Genomic DNA, 18,372 nt, shown 5'->3' with positions numbered 1-18,372 from the left:
AAGGAAATGGGAATTTGAATATGGGTACACAGACTACATTCAGAATGGGAGGGTGGAGGGAGAAGACTCAGAGGGAGTCATATCGAAAAACATATGAAGAGTTCAAGAGAAACAAATTACACGGGATTAGGGCCAGGAGTTTTTTCCAGAGACCTAACCTGGAAAAACATTGTGCCCTAGTTATTGTCTATGGCTATAACTGGTCAGGTTAAACTACTGTCCCAACATGGGATGTAATCATTAGTCCAAACAAGTTGCCCAAACAGAACATTTGCAAATAAAACAAGAGTTTCTATTGAATCAATTCAGATAGGTCCCTCCACGTTCCGTTAAAAAATCGTTTTTATAACAGAATCGGCTAAATGAATCGTGTCACAACAAGCTATGGTGCCATCACCACAGCTTCTCTCGAATCAACAACCACTCCAAACAGATGTCAATCATCTAGATCAGTGTTTCTTAATGCTGGTCCCGCACATTTTTTCGCACTAGCATTTCACACCCGATTACACTAATCAAAAGGTCCAATTAGTGGAATCAGGTGTGTAAAGCAACAGGCAAAACAATTATTTGCACACATTTGGGTACCAAAGACCAGGATTAAGAAAAACTGATCTAGATAGAATACCGGTGAAAACTACACCCGGTTGCCAGTTTATTTGGTACACCACCCCATTCACAAAAATGGTTCGCTCCTACAGGCAGTGAGTCACATAGTCGTGACTTGCTATATGAAGCAGGCAGACAGGCATTCAGTTATTGTTCGATTGAACGTTAGAATGGGCAAAACGAGTGACCTAAGCGACTTTGAGCGTGGTATGATCGTCGGTGCCTGGTGTGCCGGTTCTAGTATCTCAGAAACAGCCGGCCTCCTGGGCTTTTCACAAACGACAGCGTCTAGGGTTTACCGAGAATGATGCGACAGCTCGTTGATGAGAGGTCGAAGGAGAATGGCAAGCATTGTGCAAACATTGCCACAAACAGGCAAATATCTGCACAGTTCAACACGGGTGTGCAGAACAGCATCTCAGAACTCACAAGTCGTCAGCCCTCGTCTCGAATGGGCTATTGCAGTTGACCACACCGGGTTCCACTCCTTGGAGCTAAAACCAAGAAACGGCTCCAGTGGGCACGCGATCACCAACACTGGACAATTGAGTGGAAAAACGTTGCCTGGTCCAAACAAATCTCAGTTCCTGTTGAATCATGCTGATGGTAGTCATGATTTGGATTAAGCTTGAGTCCATGGCCCCATCCTGCCTGGTATCAATGGTACAGGCTGGTGGCAGTGGTGTACTGGTGTGGGGAATGTGTTCCTGGGACATGTTAGGTCCCTTGATACCAATTGAGCAAAAATGTCATGACCTGAAGAATTCAGGCTGTTCTGGAGCCAAAGGGGGGAGGGGGGGTTCTGGCCACAGTGTATATCCATTCCATTTAAGACTGGCTCCTTTAAGCAAATAAAATGGAAGTACAAAGACATATTAGTTTCATGGATGCAAGACAGATACTTGGTTTTGCATTATTCCTCCAGACATGCAAAGCATTGGACAATGTATTCTTGGCTGATGTGTACACACAGCAGTAGATAAAAGGAATGGACAAGGGTCAGGTACATCTGAAATGCAAAGCTAGTTTACGACAGTACTAATGACGCTTGAAATTTGCCTTTGTGATCCAAGCCAAGCCGAGAAGTACTGTGCTGGTCTGGTTACACATCCACCATAGTTGCTGGAACCATGATGGAAGTAATGTGAAAAATAATATATTTGGGCCCAGCACAGTTCAGGTCCATATGATGGTATAAAAAAATAGTCTCATTACAGAGCCTTAACTAATAGAGTAGCTAGCCAGGACAAGCAAGATTTGGTTCTGGTTCAGAGATGTAAATGGGTCTGTCGTCACTCACCCATTTTTAGCTTGTTTACATTTTTTTTATCAACACAAAAGACTGAGGATTACAGTACTATTTAGGAAATTGCTTTTATTTGATTTTTTAAAGTTCCCTGAAATGTTTCCCTTTTCCCTATACAAAAGAGCATCATGTCTCAGCACCAAATGACATCAGCAAAAAGAGTTTCCATCAGAAAACCATAAAGTAAACCAATATAAAATGTGCTTAATCAAGTATATCATAAGCACAGTATCAGAACTCTGCATAGGAGAGAGAAAAGACATTGGACAAATGCTGGAATTAGTACAAAATAAAAAAAACATTTATTGAAAACAAAGAAAAAAACATTCTGAGAAGACAAAATGATTTAACAGTTCCTAAAAGAACTTACAAAAATAGTTCCTAGATCAGCAGTACAAAAATGGGGAAAAAAGAAAGAAGACCAATGCCTCAATAGGACCATGATTAACAGGGAACCAGGTCAAGGGTTCAGGGGGAGGAATGAAGGCAGTGGTTATGTTTAGCAGGTATCAAAAATACTAACAGGCAATTGGCCAATTAACTGGTAACAAAGCATAGTTTCTAGGCAGGTCAAGATATAACTAGTTTTAATTGGTCCAAATCATAAAAGCACAAGCTAAAGTGCTCATTGGGGGGCAGGTGAGGAGGAAGTCACACCAGATGGTTAAGGCAGTGGGGGGGGGGACTACACTTAGGCAGTTTGTGTTGTACCGAAAGTGACTGGCATGGTGGTGGTCAGCCTATTTACCCAATCCAAACCCTAGGTCCTACACTTACACACTTTGTATTGTACCGAAAGTGACTGGCATGGTGGTGGTCAGCCTATTTACCCAATCCAAACCCTAGGTCCTACACTTACACACACTTTGTATTGTACCGAAAGTGACTGGCATCTGAAATATGGTTACAATTCTACCATTGTACCCAAGTACTATGAGAAGGTCTGGTAACACAAATTTCCTAGATGACAATATCCATCCGGACCTTTACCATTTATCAGTGTAGTGAAGAACCCCCAACTTGCAACCCCAAACTATTTACACCCCTCTTGTTGGCAGACATTTTTTGTAGTGTTAAAGCTCATTTCCCACAATTCTACACATTTTGCCATGCCTTGTGTGTTCATATGATACCAAGGGATATTATAATATTTGGGGCGTATTGACAACGTTCTGGTCCGGGTTTTGGACCGCGGTCAGCCTGTTGAGTATAGCTGCCTAGCTGGAGATATTACCATCTTGCTAATACCTATCCTTTCGGACTTGTAAGAAGTGACTACATGTATTGCCTAGGGTTTGGTATTGGGCATTTACTTTGGAGTCACAATTTAATGTTGGTCTGGAATAGACAGTAGGGAAGGACTGAGGTGTCCTGGCCTTAGTCGGAGTCGCTCCTCCCCTCCTTTGTAAGCATCCGTTTTCCGCTCTTTGGGGCCAACGCTTCTTGCTTGCGGCTCTTTGAGAAACTGAGAAAGAAAATACAGGACAAACACTGAAGGTGAGACAGTTTTAGAATTGAGAGGATAGATGGAGGAAATGACAGATTAAGACAAGTGGGACAGAGGCATTTTAGGGAGAAGTTCCCGTCATCAAATTGTCTGCCGTTGGGTAGCTTACCCTTTCTTCTTGTATTTCTCCTGCTCAGCAGGAGGAATGCGGTCCATCAGCTCCAGACTGTCATTGATCTTCTTGAGCCACTCATAGCGCGCTCTTCCACGAACCTGAAAGAAAGAGAGTGAGGGAATGTTTAAAATGGGCACCTGTCATGACTCTCTCCTTGGTGAGGATTACAGGATGACAGATAGCCCAAACCCCTCCTCTCCCAGAGGGGGAGTTGGCAGAGTTTTATGACATAACGACCAGTCGTAAACTTTCTCTTCCACTGCAGTATGGAGAAGTTAAAAATCCCTTTGCTACAACAGAGAGACTTTGTTTGATGTTTTGGCAATGAACATTGGGAGAATATATTTCAATATCCAAATGTTGGGAATTATGACAGATGTAATATGGATAATTAATGTATATTTTGTGATGTCATTAAAATAATTAGAAAGACTATAACAAGAACTATAATTCTGAAAATGTACACGTCCTAGTGATCAGGTTTGCATCGAAATTTTGTATAATTTATAAGTATAATTTTTAAGTATAAGAATATTTTTGAAATCAGAAATGTGATTTTAGCCTTCTAAATGAGATAATGGCTTTTCATATAAACCTTGGCCAAGTCAATAACCACTCCCACGTGAGCACAGACATTGTGTCAACAAGATGGAACCACCTTTCAGACCAGTGTACTTAAAAAGGACTCGCTGAATAATTAACATATTAGTCCAGACAGCGTGGAGCAGTGGCTACACGGCTGGAAACGGTTAAAACTACAAGACCAGAAAATGGTAAGACCCTCAAACTCTCGACGAGTGACGAAGGTAAAGACTAAGACATGCACCGCATGCAGCTCTGCATGCAAGGTAGTCTAGGACAACTGACCAAGACGAGAGGGAAGGACAAATTCCTCACCATCATAGATACCTCTGAGGTATCTATCCTAATGAACACTCCCAGACAAAGATGCCTACAACTAAGGACATTGTGACCTCTGGTGGACAACCAGAGACTTACACAACCAGAGACTTACATCGAACCACGTCCCATAGACGGATCGAGTTCAACAGAGACAACACGTGAAAATATATACATTGCAATTATTTTTGAATGAGTGGACGTTCATGTGCAAAGTACTCATATTCCCATGAGCATAGCTTCCACATGTACGTATAATTAAGTTCACTCTCTGTCTCTCCCGCTCTCTTTCCCCACCGTTGTGTAACAAGCAGTCATGTCGGGTTAGTCCACTAGGGACTTTTCATTGCATTATGTTGGTAATCAATATAAGCTATACTGCGTGTGTTTATGTAATTTTGTGTGATTATTTAGTTAGTTAATAAATAATTAAGCCAATTTGTGTATCACTGATTTATCACTTAGGCTATAGTTCAGAATGAGACTGATATGAGGAAGTGATTGATTGATGACTGGTATGATATCAATATATTCTTGAGTTAATTCGGGAAACGTTAACTCAAATAAACTTCTCCTCTGGGGGCCCAAATGACTAATTAATCATTTGTTACATGATTAATTTAATTGAGTAATAATTCAACGTTCATTGAAAGCAGTAATCACATTAATGGTAGTCACGTCACACCTTATCACAACCATGAAATAGAGATGTACAAATTCTCCCACCCAAAAGTGTGTTGGCCTGCGTGTGTGTGAGGTCCTCCCTACCTGCAACAAGAATACATTGTCCTTGTCGTCATCCTCAGTGCTGGAGCCGCTCTTGATCTTCTTACTGGTTCCCGGAGGCGGCAGGGACTGTTGGGACTCTGAGGGGAAAGGAGACAAGGTCAACAGTGACATAGGAGACAAGGAAAGGAGGCCAGTTAATATTGTAGGAACATGGCCCCAGTCTTACTTCTCTTGGTGCCGTTGGTGTTCTTGGTCCCGTTCAGAGCTTTGTTAGCGTTCTCTTCCTCGGTCTTGCGGTCCCGGCCGGGGCAGGCACAGACTCGGACCTCAAAACAACGGCGACCCAAAACCTGACCACTAGAGGGTAGAAAAGTGAGAGTTAGGGGGGACAAACACATTATCACAGATGTAAAGATTTCCCTCCCACAGAAAAGGGAGCCCTTTACATACAGTGGGGCAAAAAAAGTATTTAGTCAGCCACCAATTGTGCAAGTTCTCCCACTTAAAAAGATGAGAGGCCTGTAATTTTCATCATAGGTACACTTCAACTATGACAGACAAAATGAGGGGGAAAAAATCCAGAAAATCGCATTGTAGGATTTTTAATAAATTTATTTGCAAATGATGGTGGAAAATAAGTATTTGGTCAATAACAAAAGTTTATCTCAATACTTTGTTATATACCCTTTGTTGGCAATGACAGAGATCAAACGTTTTCTGTAAGTCTTCACAAGGTTCTCAAACACTGTTGCTGGTATTTTGGCCCATTCCTCCATGCAGATCTCCTCTAGAGCAGTGATGTTTTGGGGCTTTTGCCGGGCAACACGGACTTTCAACTCCCTCCAAAGATTGTCTATGGGGTTGAGATCTGGAGACTGGCTAGGCCACTCCAGGACCTTGAAATGCTTCTTACAAAGCCACTCCTTCGTTGCCCGGGCGGTGTGTTTGGGATCATTGTCATGCTGAAAGACCCAGCCACGTTTCATATTCAATGCCCTTGCTGAAGGAAGGTTTTCACCCAAAATCGCACGATACATGGCCCCATTCATTCTTTCCTTTACACGGATGAGTTGTCCTGGTCCCTTTGCAGAAAAACAGCCCCAAAGCATGATGTTTCCACCTCCATGCTTCACAGTAGGTATGATGTTCTTTGGATGCAACTCAGCATTCTTTGTCCTCCAAACACGAAAAAAAGTCAAACTCAAAAAGTTGAGTTTTTACCAAAAAGTTATATTTTGGTTTTATCTGACCATATGACATTCTCCCAATCTTCTTCTGGATCATCCAAATGCTCTCTAGCAAACTTCAGACGGGCCTGGACATGTACTGGCTTAAGCAGGGGGGGCACTGCAGGATTTGAGTCCCTGGCGGCGTAGTGTGTTACTGATGGTAGGCTTTGTTGCTTTGGTCCCAGCTCTCTGCAGGTCATTCACTAGGCCCCCCGTGTGGGATTTTTGCTTACCGTTCTTGTGATCATTTTGACCCCACGGGGTGAGATCTTGCGTGGAGCCCCAGATCGAGGGAGATTATCAGTGGTCTTGTATGTCTTCCATTTCCTAATAATTGCTCCCACAGTTGATTTCTTCAAACCAAGCTGCTTACCTATTGCAGATTCAGTCTTCCCAGCCTGGTGCAGGTCTACAATTTTGTTTCTGGTGTCCTTTGACAGCTCTTTGGTCTTGGACATAGTGGAGTTCGGAGTGTGACTGTTTGAGGTTGTGGACAGGTGTCTTTTATACTGATAACAAGTTCAAACAGGTGCCATTAATACAGATAACGAGTGGAGGACAGAGGAGCCTCTTAAAGAAGGTCTGTGAGAGCCAGAAATCTTGCTTGTTTGTAGGTGACCAAATACTTATCTTCCCTCATTTTGTTTGTCATAGTTGAAGTGTATCTATGATGAAAATTACAGGCCTCTCATCTTTTTAAGTGGGAGAACTTGCACAATTGGTGGCTGACTAAATACTTTTTTGCCCCACTGTATATACGCACACAAATAAGGACGAGACTCAGACAAAGATTTTCCAGTATGAACAAATACAGTGAGAAGGGATAAGGAAAGAGACTTACTCCTGGGTCTCCAGCGTCAGGATGGTGAGGATGGGCCGTCGATTCATACCACCCATACAACTGGAGTTGCACATGAAGTTCAGGAGAACAGTAGTTGCCTCACTGCCCAGCTATACAAAGTGAAGATGCACTTAAACATACATGTACATTTTAAATGAATTATAGACCGATGAAAGTGTCAAGCAAACTGACGATTCATCTTTTATATTAAAACTAATACAGGAGACCAGAGAAAGGGGGTGTATACCTGAGGAGGCTCATAAGGCAGCAGCACGCTCTGACGCTTGGTGTTACCATCCTCCAGGTACTGAGCCCGCTGGCTCCCCTCCACCCTGATCAGGTGACTGCGGTGGGTCACACCTGACAGGAAACAGGAAGTAGACAGGAAGTGAGGGGTGGGGGGGGTAAAGAGTCATCTCAGAACTTCCTGGGACCATCTTTTACACAAGGGGGAAATTATGCCTTGCAGGGCTGCCAACTTTAGGAGAAAGCTTGCAATGAGATTTCCTATTGTGAATATCATTAGCGCCAGCGTGCCTTAGGGTCGATCCTCAGTATAACATTAGCTTTGGGCAACAGGGTTAAGTAGCTTGCTTGCTATTTATTTTCATGAACTAAAGTTCAATTTCAATAGGCGAACAACAAGTGGCTACCTAGCTAATATTTACAAGGATTCCTAAATCATTGCTAAGTATAATGAAAATGACTGCAGTTTTTACTCGTCATTGTTTCAGGCTGGTTGTCTTGGTGCTAGCTAGGTACCAAGCTAAAAGATAGCTACTCCAGAAGTTGCGGTCTAACAAATGATGCTTTATTACCAACACGGTATTGTAAACACATGATTCGTGGCCGGTGTTTGCATCATGTGTGGCTGGTCTTTTGTATTGCTTTGACAGTGCTACTGTATCTTTTTTGACACGCAAAGACCCAAACGGCATTCCATTGTATGCATGTTGTGAAGCTAATAGCAGTGACACTATTACTGTGTAACTCCGGTAGGGCAACGTAAGAAATAGCTCACTTGGTAGTGTTAACCGGTGCTCGACCAGTCGGTGAAAGCCAACATCACCCACGACAGAGAATGGTTGACTGTCAAGGACAATGAATTCCATTATCTTAGCATTAATGGATTTCGCATTGGAGTTGTCTCGCTGAAATTTTGTTACCCTTTCAAATGACTGCTTGACTTGATTGCTCGATCCACACAGCAGACATGGTGGGTTAGTTTAGGAATGCTATGTTGCACGTACAGCGCAAAATTTTTGGTGGCGTCATTACGTCATGCACCTTCGTTATATAGGTATGCACGTCAGCTTTGACATCAGTTTTGCATATCGACGGTAAACTATACCGGCCGATACCAAGGTTGGCATTTTTTAGCTATATCGGTCAATTCCAATATGTTCACCGATATATCGTGAGTCCATAACGTAAATATTTAATCCGTTTGGGTGAACTATCCCTTTAAAATAGTACCTAGAGGTAGCTCGCCAAGATGGTTGGCCACCCCTGATCTACGTTTTCCAAATACTGGGAGTTTGAATATGTTCATATGACATTTGATTTGTACAAATTATCCCACATTCAAGACAAATCAAAATGAACACCCATCTTCAGGTGGTTGAGACTGATTTGCAAAACCTTGCCATCTTACTCTAAAAAGGCAATATCTGTTAATACATGCCTACCATTTCTGCACAATACTAAAATGACAAAACAGAATATTTGAGGCAAGGGGCATTTTGATTTAGCCTACAATCAGCACTGTCCATAAATGCATAGCCCTCAATTTTTTAATAATCAAAGACAAGTTGACATATCAGATTTCAAATATCCTAATTACACCAGAAAAATTGGTAAGAAGTGAAATAATAAAAGGGGAATAACAGTAGCGTTCTTTCTGAGATAAGCACACTAATTAGTCTATATTTTAGCCCATTGTAAGGGATGGGAATTGTTCTAATTACTTACATTAGCTATTGTCAAAGACAAAATTAATTAAACAGATGAGATGACATGGTCTAAATCTGCCCCTACACCTAACCCAAAACAATCTTTCAATGTATTGATCTCAAACTAGAATCAGGCACACATTTGGGTTCACAATCAGTTTGGGCAAAAAACAAGGTTCATCATTTTTTTAACCTTTATTTAACTAGGCAAGTCAGTTAAGAACAAATTCTTATTTTCAATGACGGCCTAGGAACAGTGGGTTAACTGCCTGTTCAGGGGCAGAACGACGGATTTGTACCTTGTCAGCTCGGGGATTTGAACTTGCAACCTTCCGGTTCTTAGTCCAACGCTCTAACCACTAGGCTACCCTGCCACCCCATACAGTTAGACAAATCAGGTGACTCAACCAGATAACAGCTGAATACTGCATGTTCATTCATTACAACCTAATGAATTTAGTGAGAAATTGTATCAGTCTGCTTAACTCTCAACATGGGCAAATTACTTACTAACTCACTTTAGAATTTTTACCTCAAGACTAAAACACACACCTTCATAGCCATCAGACGTGCTCTGGTGGTGGGGACAGCGGCTGACCACTTCGGACACATGCTCTGACTTCTTGTAGATGGCGGTGGCACGGAGGATGGCTCCTGGCGGGGGCTCCTTGGTCATCAGCACCTCCACCGGGCAGGTCTTAGCCCGCTGGCAGTACAGCTTGATCAGCTGCACAGAATACTGGGGAGGGAATTTATGAAGAAAAAAAATAAGACGCTTAATTACTTCACAGGTAGTCACTATCAAAGTTCATACAAATACAAGTGTGGAAAAACACCCAAAGGAATTCATAGGAACAAAATATTGCTTTACAATTATATTATAAATAAATCATAAATACCTTAACGAAAAAAGATGCATTTTAACCCTTGTTTGAAACATGCCCGGTCATGTCAGACCCATGCTTTATTGCAACCAGCCTGCAACTCCTCAGTTACAATCATAGAGAGAGGACTCTAGTGCCCAAAAGCCCATTTTAGCATGGGCAGTACCATTGAGGAGGTTCAGCATTTCAACAGACAAGTGGGTGGGACTTCCCATGGCAGGGTTCCCCAACTGGCAGGCCACGGGTCAAATGGTTTTATTTGACCCCCAAGTTCTGAGCCAAAAAACTATATTCCCATGCATAAGAGACACGTGATCATATACAAATGTAAGCAAGGTTTGAAATAATTATGTTTTAGTCAAATATCTGGTTTGGGCTTCTTGCAGCCAATTTTCAGCCTACAAATTCATTTAACAATGTTACAGCCCACCGACCATCCGCTGAAGAGGAAAAAATAAATATATATAATCAGCCCACAGCTGAATCTAGTTGACCCCTGTCCTATAGGTTAAGGAAGGATCATATAATTCCATCCAGGTCACCAGGAGTGATAGCCACTGAATTATACTTGTAAGGAAACATTCCATAACGGCAGGTGGCAGTAAACCGCCAACCGTGGCTTTATACCCGTCCTAACAACACACTCTAGGTGGCAGTGTGCACTCGTTCAGTTAGTTTGCCAAATAGAAGTAGAAGAAAATGTACTACTTTAAAAATGGAGATGACCTCAATGGCACTGTCCGTGCTTTCACAGACGCAATAATGGGACAGACAAATAAAAATAGAATCTTATTCGTTTTAACTAGGCAAGTCAGTTAAGAAGAAATTCTTATTTACAACGACGGCCTACCCAAATCAGATCTAATTTATTTGTCACATACACATGGTTAGCAGATGTTAATGCGAGTGTAGCGAAATGCTTGTGCTTCTAGTTCCGACAATGCAGTAATAACCAACGAGTAATCTAACCTAACAATTCCAAAACTACTACCTTATACACACAAGTGTAAAGGGATAAAAAATATGTACATCAAGATATATTAATGAGTGATGGTACAGAACAGCATAGGCAAGATGCAGTAGATGGTATCGAGTACAGTATATACATATGAGATGAGTAATGTAGGGTATGTAAACATTATATTAAGTAGCATTGTTTAAAGTGGCTAGTGATACATGTATTACATAAAGATGCAGTAGATGATAGAGTACAGTATATACATATACATATGAGATGAGTAATGTAGGGTATATAAACATTATATTAAGTAGCATTGTTTAAAGTGGCTAGTGATATATTTAACATCAATTTCCATCAATTCCCATGATTAAAGTGGCTGGAGTTGAGTCAGCGTGTTGGCAGCAGCCACTCAATGTTAGTGGTGGTTGTTTAACGGTGATGGCCTTGAGATAGAAGCTGTTTTTCAGTCTCTCGGTCCCTGCTTTGATACACCTGTACTGACCTCGCCTTCTGGATGATAGCGGGGTGAACAGGCAGTGGCTCGGGTGGTTGTTGTCCTTGATGATCTTTATGGCCTTCCTGTGACATTGGGTGGTGTAGGTGTCCTGGAGGGCAGGTAGTTTGCCCCCGGTGATGCGTTGTGCAGACCTCACTACCCTCTGGAGAGCCTTACGGTTGTGGGCGGAACAGTTGCCGTACCAGGCGGTGATACAACCCGACAGGATGCTCTCGATTGTGCATCTGTAGAAGTTTGTGAGTGCTTTTGGTGACAAGCCGAATTTCTTCAGCCTCCTGAGGTTGAAGAAGCGCTGCTGCGCCTTCTTCGCGATGCGGTCTGTGTGGATGGACCAATTCAGTTTGTATGTCGATGATTCCAATGAATGAGTTGCAGGGGGCGTGTATTTGAAGGCAGAGCAGCCTAACCACAAGACTAATAGACCTATCATAGCATGCTGGCATGAGAGTCGCCATGGAAACCATTGTGCTATTGGCTGTTTTTATCCAAAAACTTCAGCCAAAACCATGAGTTTTAGCAAATTGTCACAAACTGGATTCCACTTGAATGCAACCACGGAGAATCAGAATGAATGGAATAACTTGTCTCCATCTGAGGTATGGTAACCACAATTTACTGTAATTGATTGGAGACCATTCATTTAAACAGGTTTTACACAATCTAAGTATTAATTATCGTTGTGATAAAGCCATTCATAAAAAAAAAAAATTCATCCAGGCGAAAAGGCAGCATAAAACATTTAAAAGTAATTCCAAAAGTTATGTTCATCAAATTGAAGGAAAATATATATCAGTGAATGTACAGTGAGCCTGGGCTTCTAAGGGTAGGTCGTGTCTCATTCCTATTGCAGTGCTGTTTAATCCTTTACACTCGTGGGAACTGCTCTAAATGGATTGGGCAACATTGAAACGTTTCCTACAGAAGAAAAGTTCAAATATGATCTTAGTGTTAGCCTTTCACAAGGACATTCGTAGAAACAAATCGTAATTTCAGCGTGTTCCGCTGTGAATTTACTTCAAAATAGACAAACTTGAGAACAACCCAGTGTATGATGCCATGTCATCTTCTAACTATATCAAACCGTGATCATAAATGTTGACACTGTATATGACCGGAGTTTTATGACACATAAATGTGAAGTGCACATTTGGACTCGCAGGTGTTTTGCTTGTTTGTATGACATCAAAGGGGCATTTATAATAATCCTCAATGTCTCAGCTTTCAAAACACATAGAGTCCTCTTAATTTACAAAATTTCCCTCAAGACAAAAAAAATGTGCTAAAGTTGACCAATTAGTGGGAGGGATGGGGGCAACGTCTTGTTGCATGCGGCGCTCAAGTTCAGAACGTCTGTCAGTCAAAACCCATACAGCGCCGTTACTGTACAGCCACACCACTCCACTTTAGGTGTTTATTAGTGCCCAGATTTTCCATCGATATATGGGTACTAGTGTAAAGGGTTAAGACTCAGATGTAACAGGAAACAGGTCCTGTTCATCTTGAGGATCAAAAGAAAATTAAATTGAAAACACATTCTCTTATGCTTTAGGTGGGTTACAGGAGATCAACAGCAACATAGAAAACAAACAAAAAGAAGAGTAATTCTAAAAAAGCATGACTTGAGGGGGGGGGGGGGGGGGGGTGTGTGGCTCCAATACCTCAGTAAGGCCTACTAGTAGTCACTTGACAGCTCAAGACTTTGCTTGCAGCTTACAAGTAGCCTACTTGCAGCATACAATATTAGTGCTTTTTACGTCTGTGTATTTAGGCATGTGCAGTAAGCCATATGCATGACACTCACGGTGGAGGTGACAGACTTGGCGGTGCCAGACTTGTGGAAGCGCAGCTGGAAGCCGTGCTCCCCCGGGTAGTCGATGGTGGAGGGGACGGTGGAGGCGGGGGAGGCACGCTGTCCAGGGGCGACATCAAGGGCTCCACGGCCAGGGGATCAGGCAGCTCAAACAGCCCCTCGTCAAAGTCCTCGTGGAAGGTGGCCTCGGGAAGTACGGGAGCGAGCTGTAAAGGATGTATACGCATGCCATTTATGAAGTTAGCAGTTGCTTTTTGGATTTCTGTCTGAATACTTAAAAAGATGAGTGTCCAGGCTAACCATGTATGGATATCAAATTGTCCGACAAAAGCACAACCAAAAAGATCTTATTCAAAGCCAAACAATCACTACACTACACTACTAAGGGGGAGAACCATCTAGTCCATTCTAAAAAGGTGTGGTATCATAAAAAGATTTCCTTTACATCAGGACGTAGACAAACTTACCGAGACATCCAGGTCAGACCAGTTTCCAGTCCCAAACGGTGGAATATTGGACCCCTGAGTAGACATGCTAAAGAAAGGAGATACAAATCACAGTACAAGTAAGTATTACCTAAAAGTAGAAGAGGTACTGTAATACATTATATGAAGTCTCTAGGCTTCCACTCACACGCAACCATCTCTGTCCAGTCTTAAGTAGCTACATTGGTAGTCCTAAACATAATTATATATATATGTCTGTGGGTTCTAAAGGTTGTTCAAAACTTACTTGGTCTCCCAAAGCTGCTGGAAGGACCCCTGGCTCATGGGGAAGCTCAACTCCTGCTCTTCCATCCTGTATCTGTTGACTCTCGACTGCTCACTGGACCGATGGGAGGGGAGGACTGGACACATGGACTCTAGGCAGGAGATGAAGAAAGGCGATCCGATCTAGGAGAGAGAACACCCATGTGATTAAACCAAATAATACTAATTGTTGTAGCCATGTGTCTTCAAAACAATTAGTCAATGGTACGACAAAAAGGGGGACCAGTGGGAAAGTGTGGTGAAAGGGGGACCAGTGGCTTTGAAAGGAAAGCAGACATGTGCCGCTGGAATGCAGCCCTGAAGATGTGGAGAAGAAAGCAGAACATAGAATGCAGCGGGAGGGTCTGGTTCACATAGACAAGAATTGGGTCAGACTGCTCTGATAATGACTTTGACATGGTTGGCAATTATATAAGATACAGTATTTCAGTAAGAGTTGTGTAGGCTAGTAGTTAGCTAGGTGAGAAATTCTGTCACGGTATTAGGCTAATCTTTGTTGATCAAGTGTCTAGATAACTACCCTATGTTTTAATTAATCAATAAATATTTCCTCTAAAATCTAACTCAAAAAGGTAATGGACAGTTTTGCATATTTAACAAACTAACGCTACCCTCGACTAGTGATGGCTTTACAAATGTTGACTAGTTGGGGTTTCAAAAACAAATTTGACGTTGTATAGCTAACGTTCGCTAGCTAACCTTATATTGTAACATTGCATCACCTAGATAACGTTAGCAAGTTGGTTGCTTAACGATTTACATTCAATTCTGAATTAAAAGTGACATAAGTTTATCAACAGCCTGCAACATAGTCGTCTTAAATATTTTACGAGGGACTAACACAAATAAATAAAATATTGTACAAATCAAGTGCCGGTCTAGCATGTTGCCCTAAATTAGCTAACGTTAGTTGGGTAAGTTAAACGTTAGCGTTACAGTAGCCACTCAAAACAGTCGAAAAAGTAAGCGACATCTAAATCCCATGTCATAACTATCTACAATATGTAGTTACATATTTATACACCAATACAAGATGCAAACTTTAGCCACCAACCAACTAGCTAAATGTAACGTTACTCTAGCTAGCTCAACTGTGAGTTTGGCAGGCTGTTCGGAATCCCCGAGGCGATTCACTAACTTTTATTCACTAAAAAAATACTATCCTACGCTGTCTTAAATAATGTAATTGTATACCTCGCCTCCCGGTGATGAATATTTTCTTGCAGCACCTAGGTTCTCTGTCAATGCAAAAGTGTCAAAGAAACAGCAGCTAGAAAGCAAAATGTTTTCCAGTGGAAAAGCGTGCACTTCGGGGATTTCCAGAAAACCAGATTAGAGGAAGGGAGGGCCACGCAGAGTTCACAGGCCTCCAATCAGAGGCGCGCCCATCGGGGTGTGCATTTTTTGTATGAAATAGCGCGAAATGTTCCAAATCAAATCATACCTGGGATACATTTACACCATGACAGCGCAGTTTCTAAACAATACTGTATGTACTGTTTTTGAGAATCGTGCGGAAACTATACTGACTGAATGCAGGACGGGTGCAAAAAACAGTGTCACTAGCTAGGTTTCCATCCAATTGGACAGATTTTCATGGGAATATTCTAAAATCTGCATTAAAACCAATATGCGCATTTTCTCACCAGGATGTTTCCATCAAATTGACTTGTCTCAGATAAAACGCTGTGTGTGATGACAAAGTGCACATAAAAATACATTTTGCGGTTATTATTTTCCCATGTTCTGAATAAAAAAGACAAGTTTAATGAGTTTCCATCGCATTTTCTATTCAATCTAAAAAAAATAAAAGGTTCCTGGAGGATCCTTTAAGGAAGGGCTATTCAACTCTTACGTCATGAGTTCCTGGAGCATGCTGGTTTTCTGTTCTACAGAAAAGTGAATTGCACCTACCTAGTGTCCCACGTCTAAATCAGTCCGTGAATAGGGGAACAATGAAAAAAATCCAGTGGTACTGGCTTCAAGGTCCAGGGTTGAGTTCTTCAAATTGGGGGAACCCCTATAAATTCTCCAGGGGCGCAACTTTGGTTTTAGAAGTGGGGTGGACATAATATATATATACAGTACCAGTCAAAAGTTTGGACACACCTAATCATTCATGGGTTTTTCTTTATTTTCCTGTTTTCTACATTGTAGAATAATAGGGAAGACATCGAAACGATGAAATAACACATATGGAATCATGTAGTAATGTCGCGGGAGAGGATTTTGCTATAGGGCCGTTAATGTACCCCCGTAGGGCCGTTAATGTACCCCCGTCGAGAGTGATACAAGTCGTCTCACTCAAGTTCTTATGTCAGTCCGCCGGACTGACCTGGTTATGTATCCTGCCCTTTTATTCGGAGATTAGCCTTGTGTGATGCCGTTAGTCTTGTTTCGGGATCTTAGATAATATTAATCAGATTTAGAGTACCTCTTGTTTTACTTTCACTTTCCCTTTGTATGCTCTTATATCTAGACTCACGCAAGCTATCACTTGATTACGATTTACAGTCTATGTCCGTCGACTAATACTGTTTGAATATTAATATAGCGTATTACTATTACAATACAATTATTATTCTGTCCAAACCATTATATTGTCTTTAGTTTAGAAACTAGACTTGTTTTCCGAGATTGGGAGTGTCAGAGGTGTTCTCTCCCCTAGGGTTTTGGGTCTAGTTTCTACTTTTTATTCAATTTTTGCAGTTCACACAGTTATTAGTGTCTTTTTGGTCCTTAATCTATAACATCAAACACCATCAAAACACTTACTACTAATAATGCCTTATATATGTATTACAACAAGCGGTTAATTACCTTTAGCGTAGGCTGACCTGGTTGGTTCCCAAAGAGTATGTTCTTCCACTCACAATTTCTCTAGAGGTTGGTCCAATCACTCAGTATCTGTTTATCCTTCTAGAAGTTGTACTATGATTTACTGATTAGTGAAGAAAACGGTTCGAGATCAAGACCTTTTGTAACCCCACTGATGCTATTTAGCCACACCTGTTAGGGGGTGGATGTATTCAGCACGAGGAGTGTAGTGGGTAGTTGTCTCAGTATGTCTTGTTCAGAAATCAGAAGTCAAGAGATACAATTGTTCTAGAGTATGAAAGTCAGATATTTACCTTTTAGGTTGATGATAGTTGAAGTATCACGAGCCGTCTGTCAGTGATAAGTCAAGTAGCACTATCATGCCTTTCCATTGAAAGCATGCTTCTTATATACTCTTTCTTCAGGACCAAGTCAACCCATGCTCTGAATTCTATTTTTAAAGTGGCGTATCCTCGCACTGAAGTGCGAGTTGCACTTCAGTGCTAGTTGCTAGTTGCAGTGCTTCGGGTGGCTGTGTCTATGCATCATCTAAACCCAAATCTTCCATCAAGTTTACCCAGGGTGAGGTGTCCTCAAAGCTCTTTTTTGTGCTCTTGTAACCAAAAAGTAACCCAAAAAATGTTAAAGTAGCCACCCTTTGTCTTGATGACAGCTTTGCACACTCTTGGCATTCTCTCAATCAGCTTCATGAGATAGTCACCTGGAATGCATTTCAATTAACAGGTGTGCCTTGTTAAAAGTTAATTTGAGGAATTTCTTTCCTTCTTAATGCATTTGAGCCAATCAGTTGTGTTGTGACAAGGTAGGGGTGGTATACAGAAGATAGCCCTATTTGGTAAAAGACCAAGTCCATACTATGGCAAGAACCGCTCAAATAAGCAAAGAGAAACAACAGTCCATCCTTACTTTAAGACATGACAGTCAGTCAATCCGGAACATTTCAAGAACTTTGAAAGTATCTTCATGTGCAGTCGCAAAAACCATCAAGCGCTATGATGAAACTGGCTCTCATGAGGACCGCCACAGGAAAGGAAGAGTTACCTCTGCTGCAGAGGATAAATTCATTGGAGTTACCATCCTCAGAAATTGCAGCCCAAATAAATGCTTCACAGAGATCAACTAACAGACACATCTCAACATCAACTGTTCAGAGGAGACCGCAAAGAAACTTCTAAAGGACACCAATAAGAAGAAGAGACTTGCAAGAAACACGAGCAATGGACATTAGACTGGTGGAGATCTGTCCTTTGGTCTGATGAGTCCAAATTTTAGATTTTGGTTCCAACCGCCATGTCTTTGTGAGACGCAGAGTAGGCAAACGGATGATCTCCGCATGTGTGGTTCCCACCGTGAAGAATGGAGGAAGTGGTGCGATGGTGTGGGGGTGCTTTGCTGGTGACACTG

General features: G+C 41.8%; 1 protein-coding gene across 1 annotated transcript; it reads right to left on the bottom strand.

Moving 5' to 3' along the window:
- Positions 1 to 1,967: 1,967 nt before the first annotated feature.
- Positions 1,968 to 15,469, bottom strand: LOC115138149 (cellular tumor antigen p53-like). Its single transcript, XM_029674676.2, is given in 12 exon segments — positions 1,968 to 3,380; positions 3,532 to 3,635; positions 5,206 to 5,303; positions 5,393 to 5,523; positions 7,237 to 7,346; positions 7,484 to 7,596; positions 9,741 to 9,927; positions 13,352 to 13,446; positions 13,449 to 13,566; positions 13,828 to 13,894; positions 14,093 to 14,253; positions 15,325 to 15,469. Coding segments are annotated over 11 exon segments (1,236 nt in total). The 5' UTR covers positions 14,218 to 14,253; positions 15,325 to 15,469; the 3' UTR covers positions 1,968 to 3,292.
- Between the last annotated feature and the right edge of the window lie 2,903 nt (positions 15,470 to 18,372).

This window comes from Oncorhynchus nerka, linkage group LG12 (genome assembly GCF_034236695.1).
Source record: "Oncorhynchus nerka isolate Pitt River linkage group LG12, Oner_Uvic_2.0, whole genome shotgun sequence".
Classification (NCBI taxonomy): Eukaryota; Metazoa; Chordata; class Actinopteri; order Salmoniformes; family Salmonidae; genus Oncorhynchus; species Oncorhynchus nerka.
This window is presented reverse-complemented; position numbering and strand designations above follow the sequence as displayed.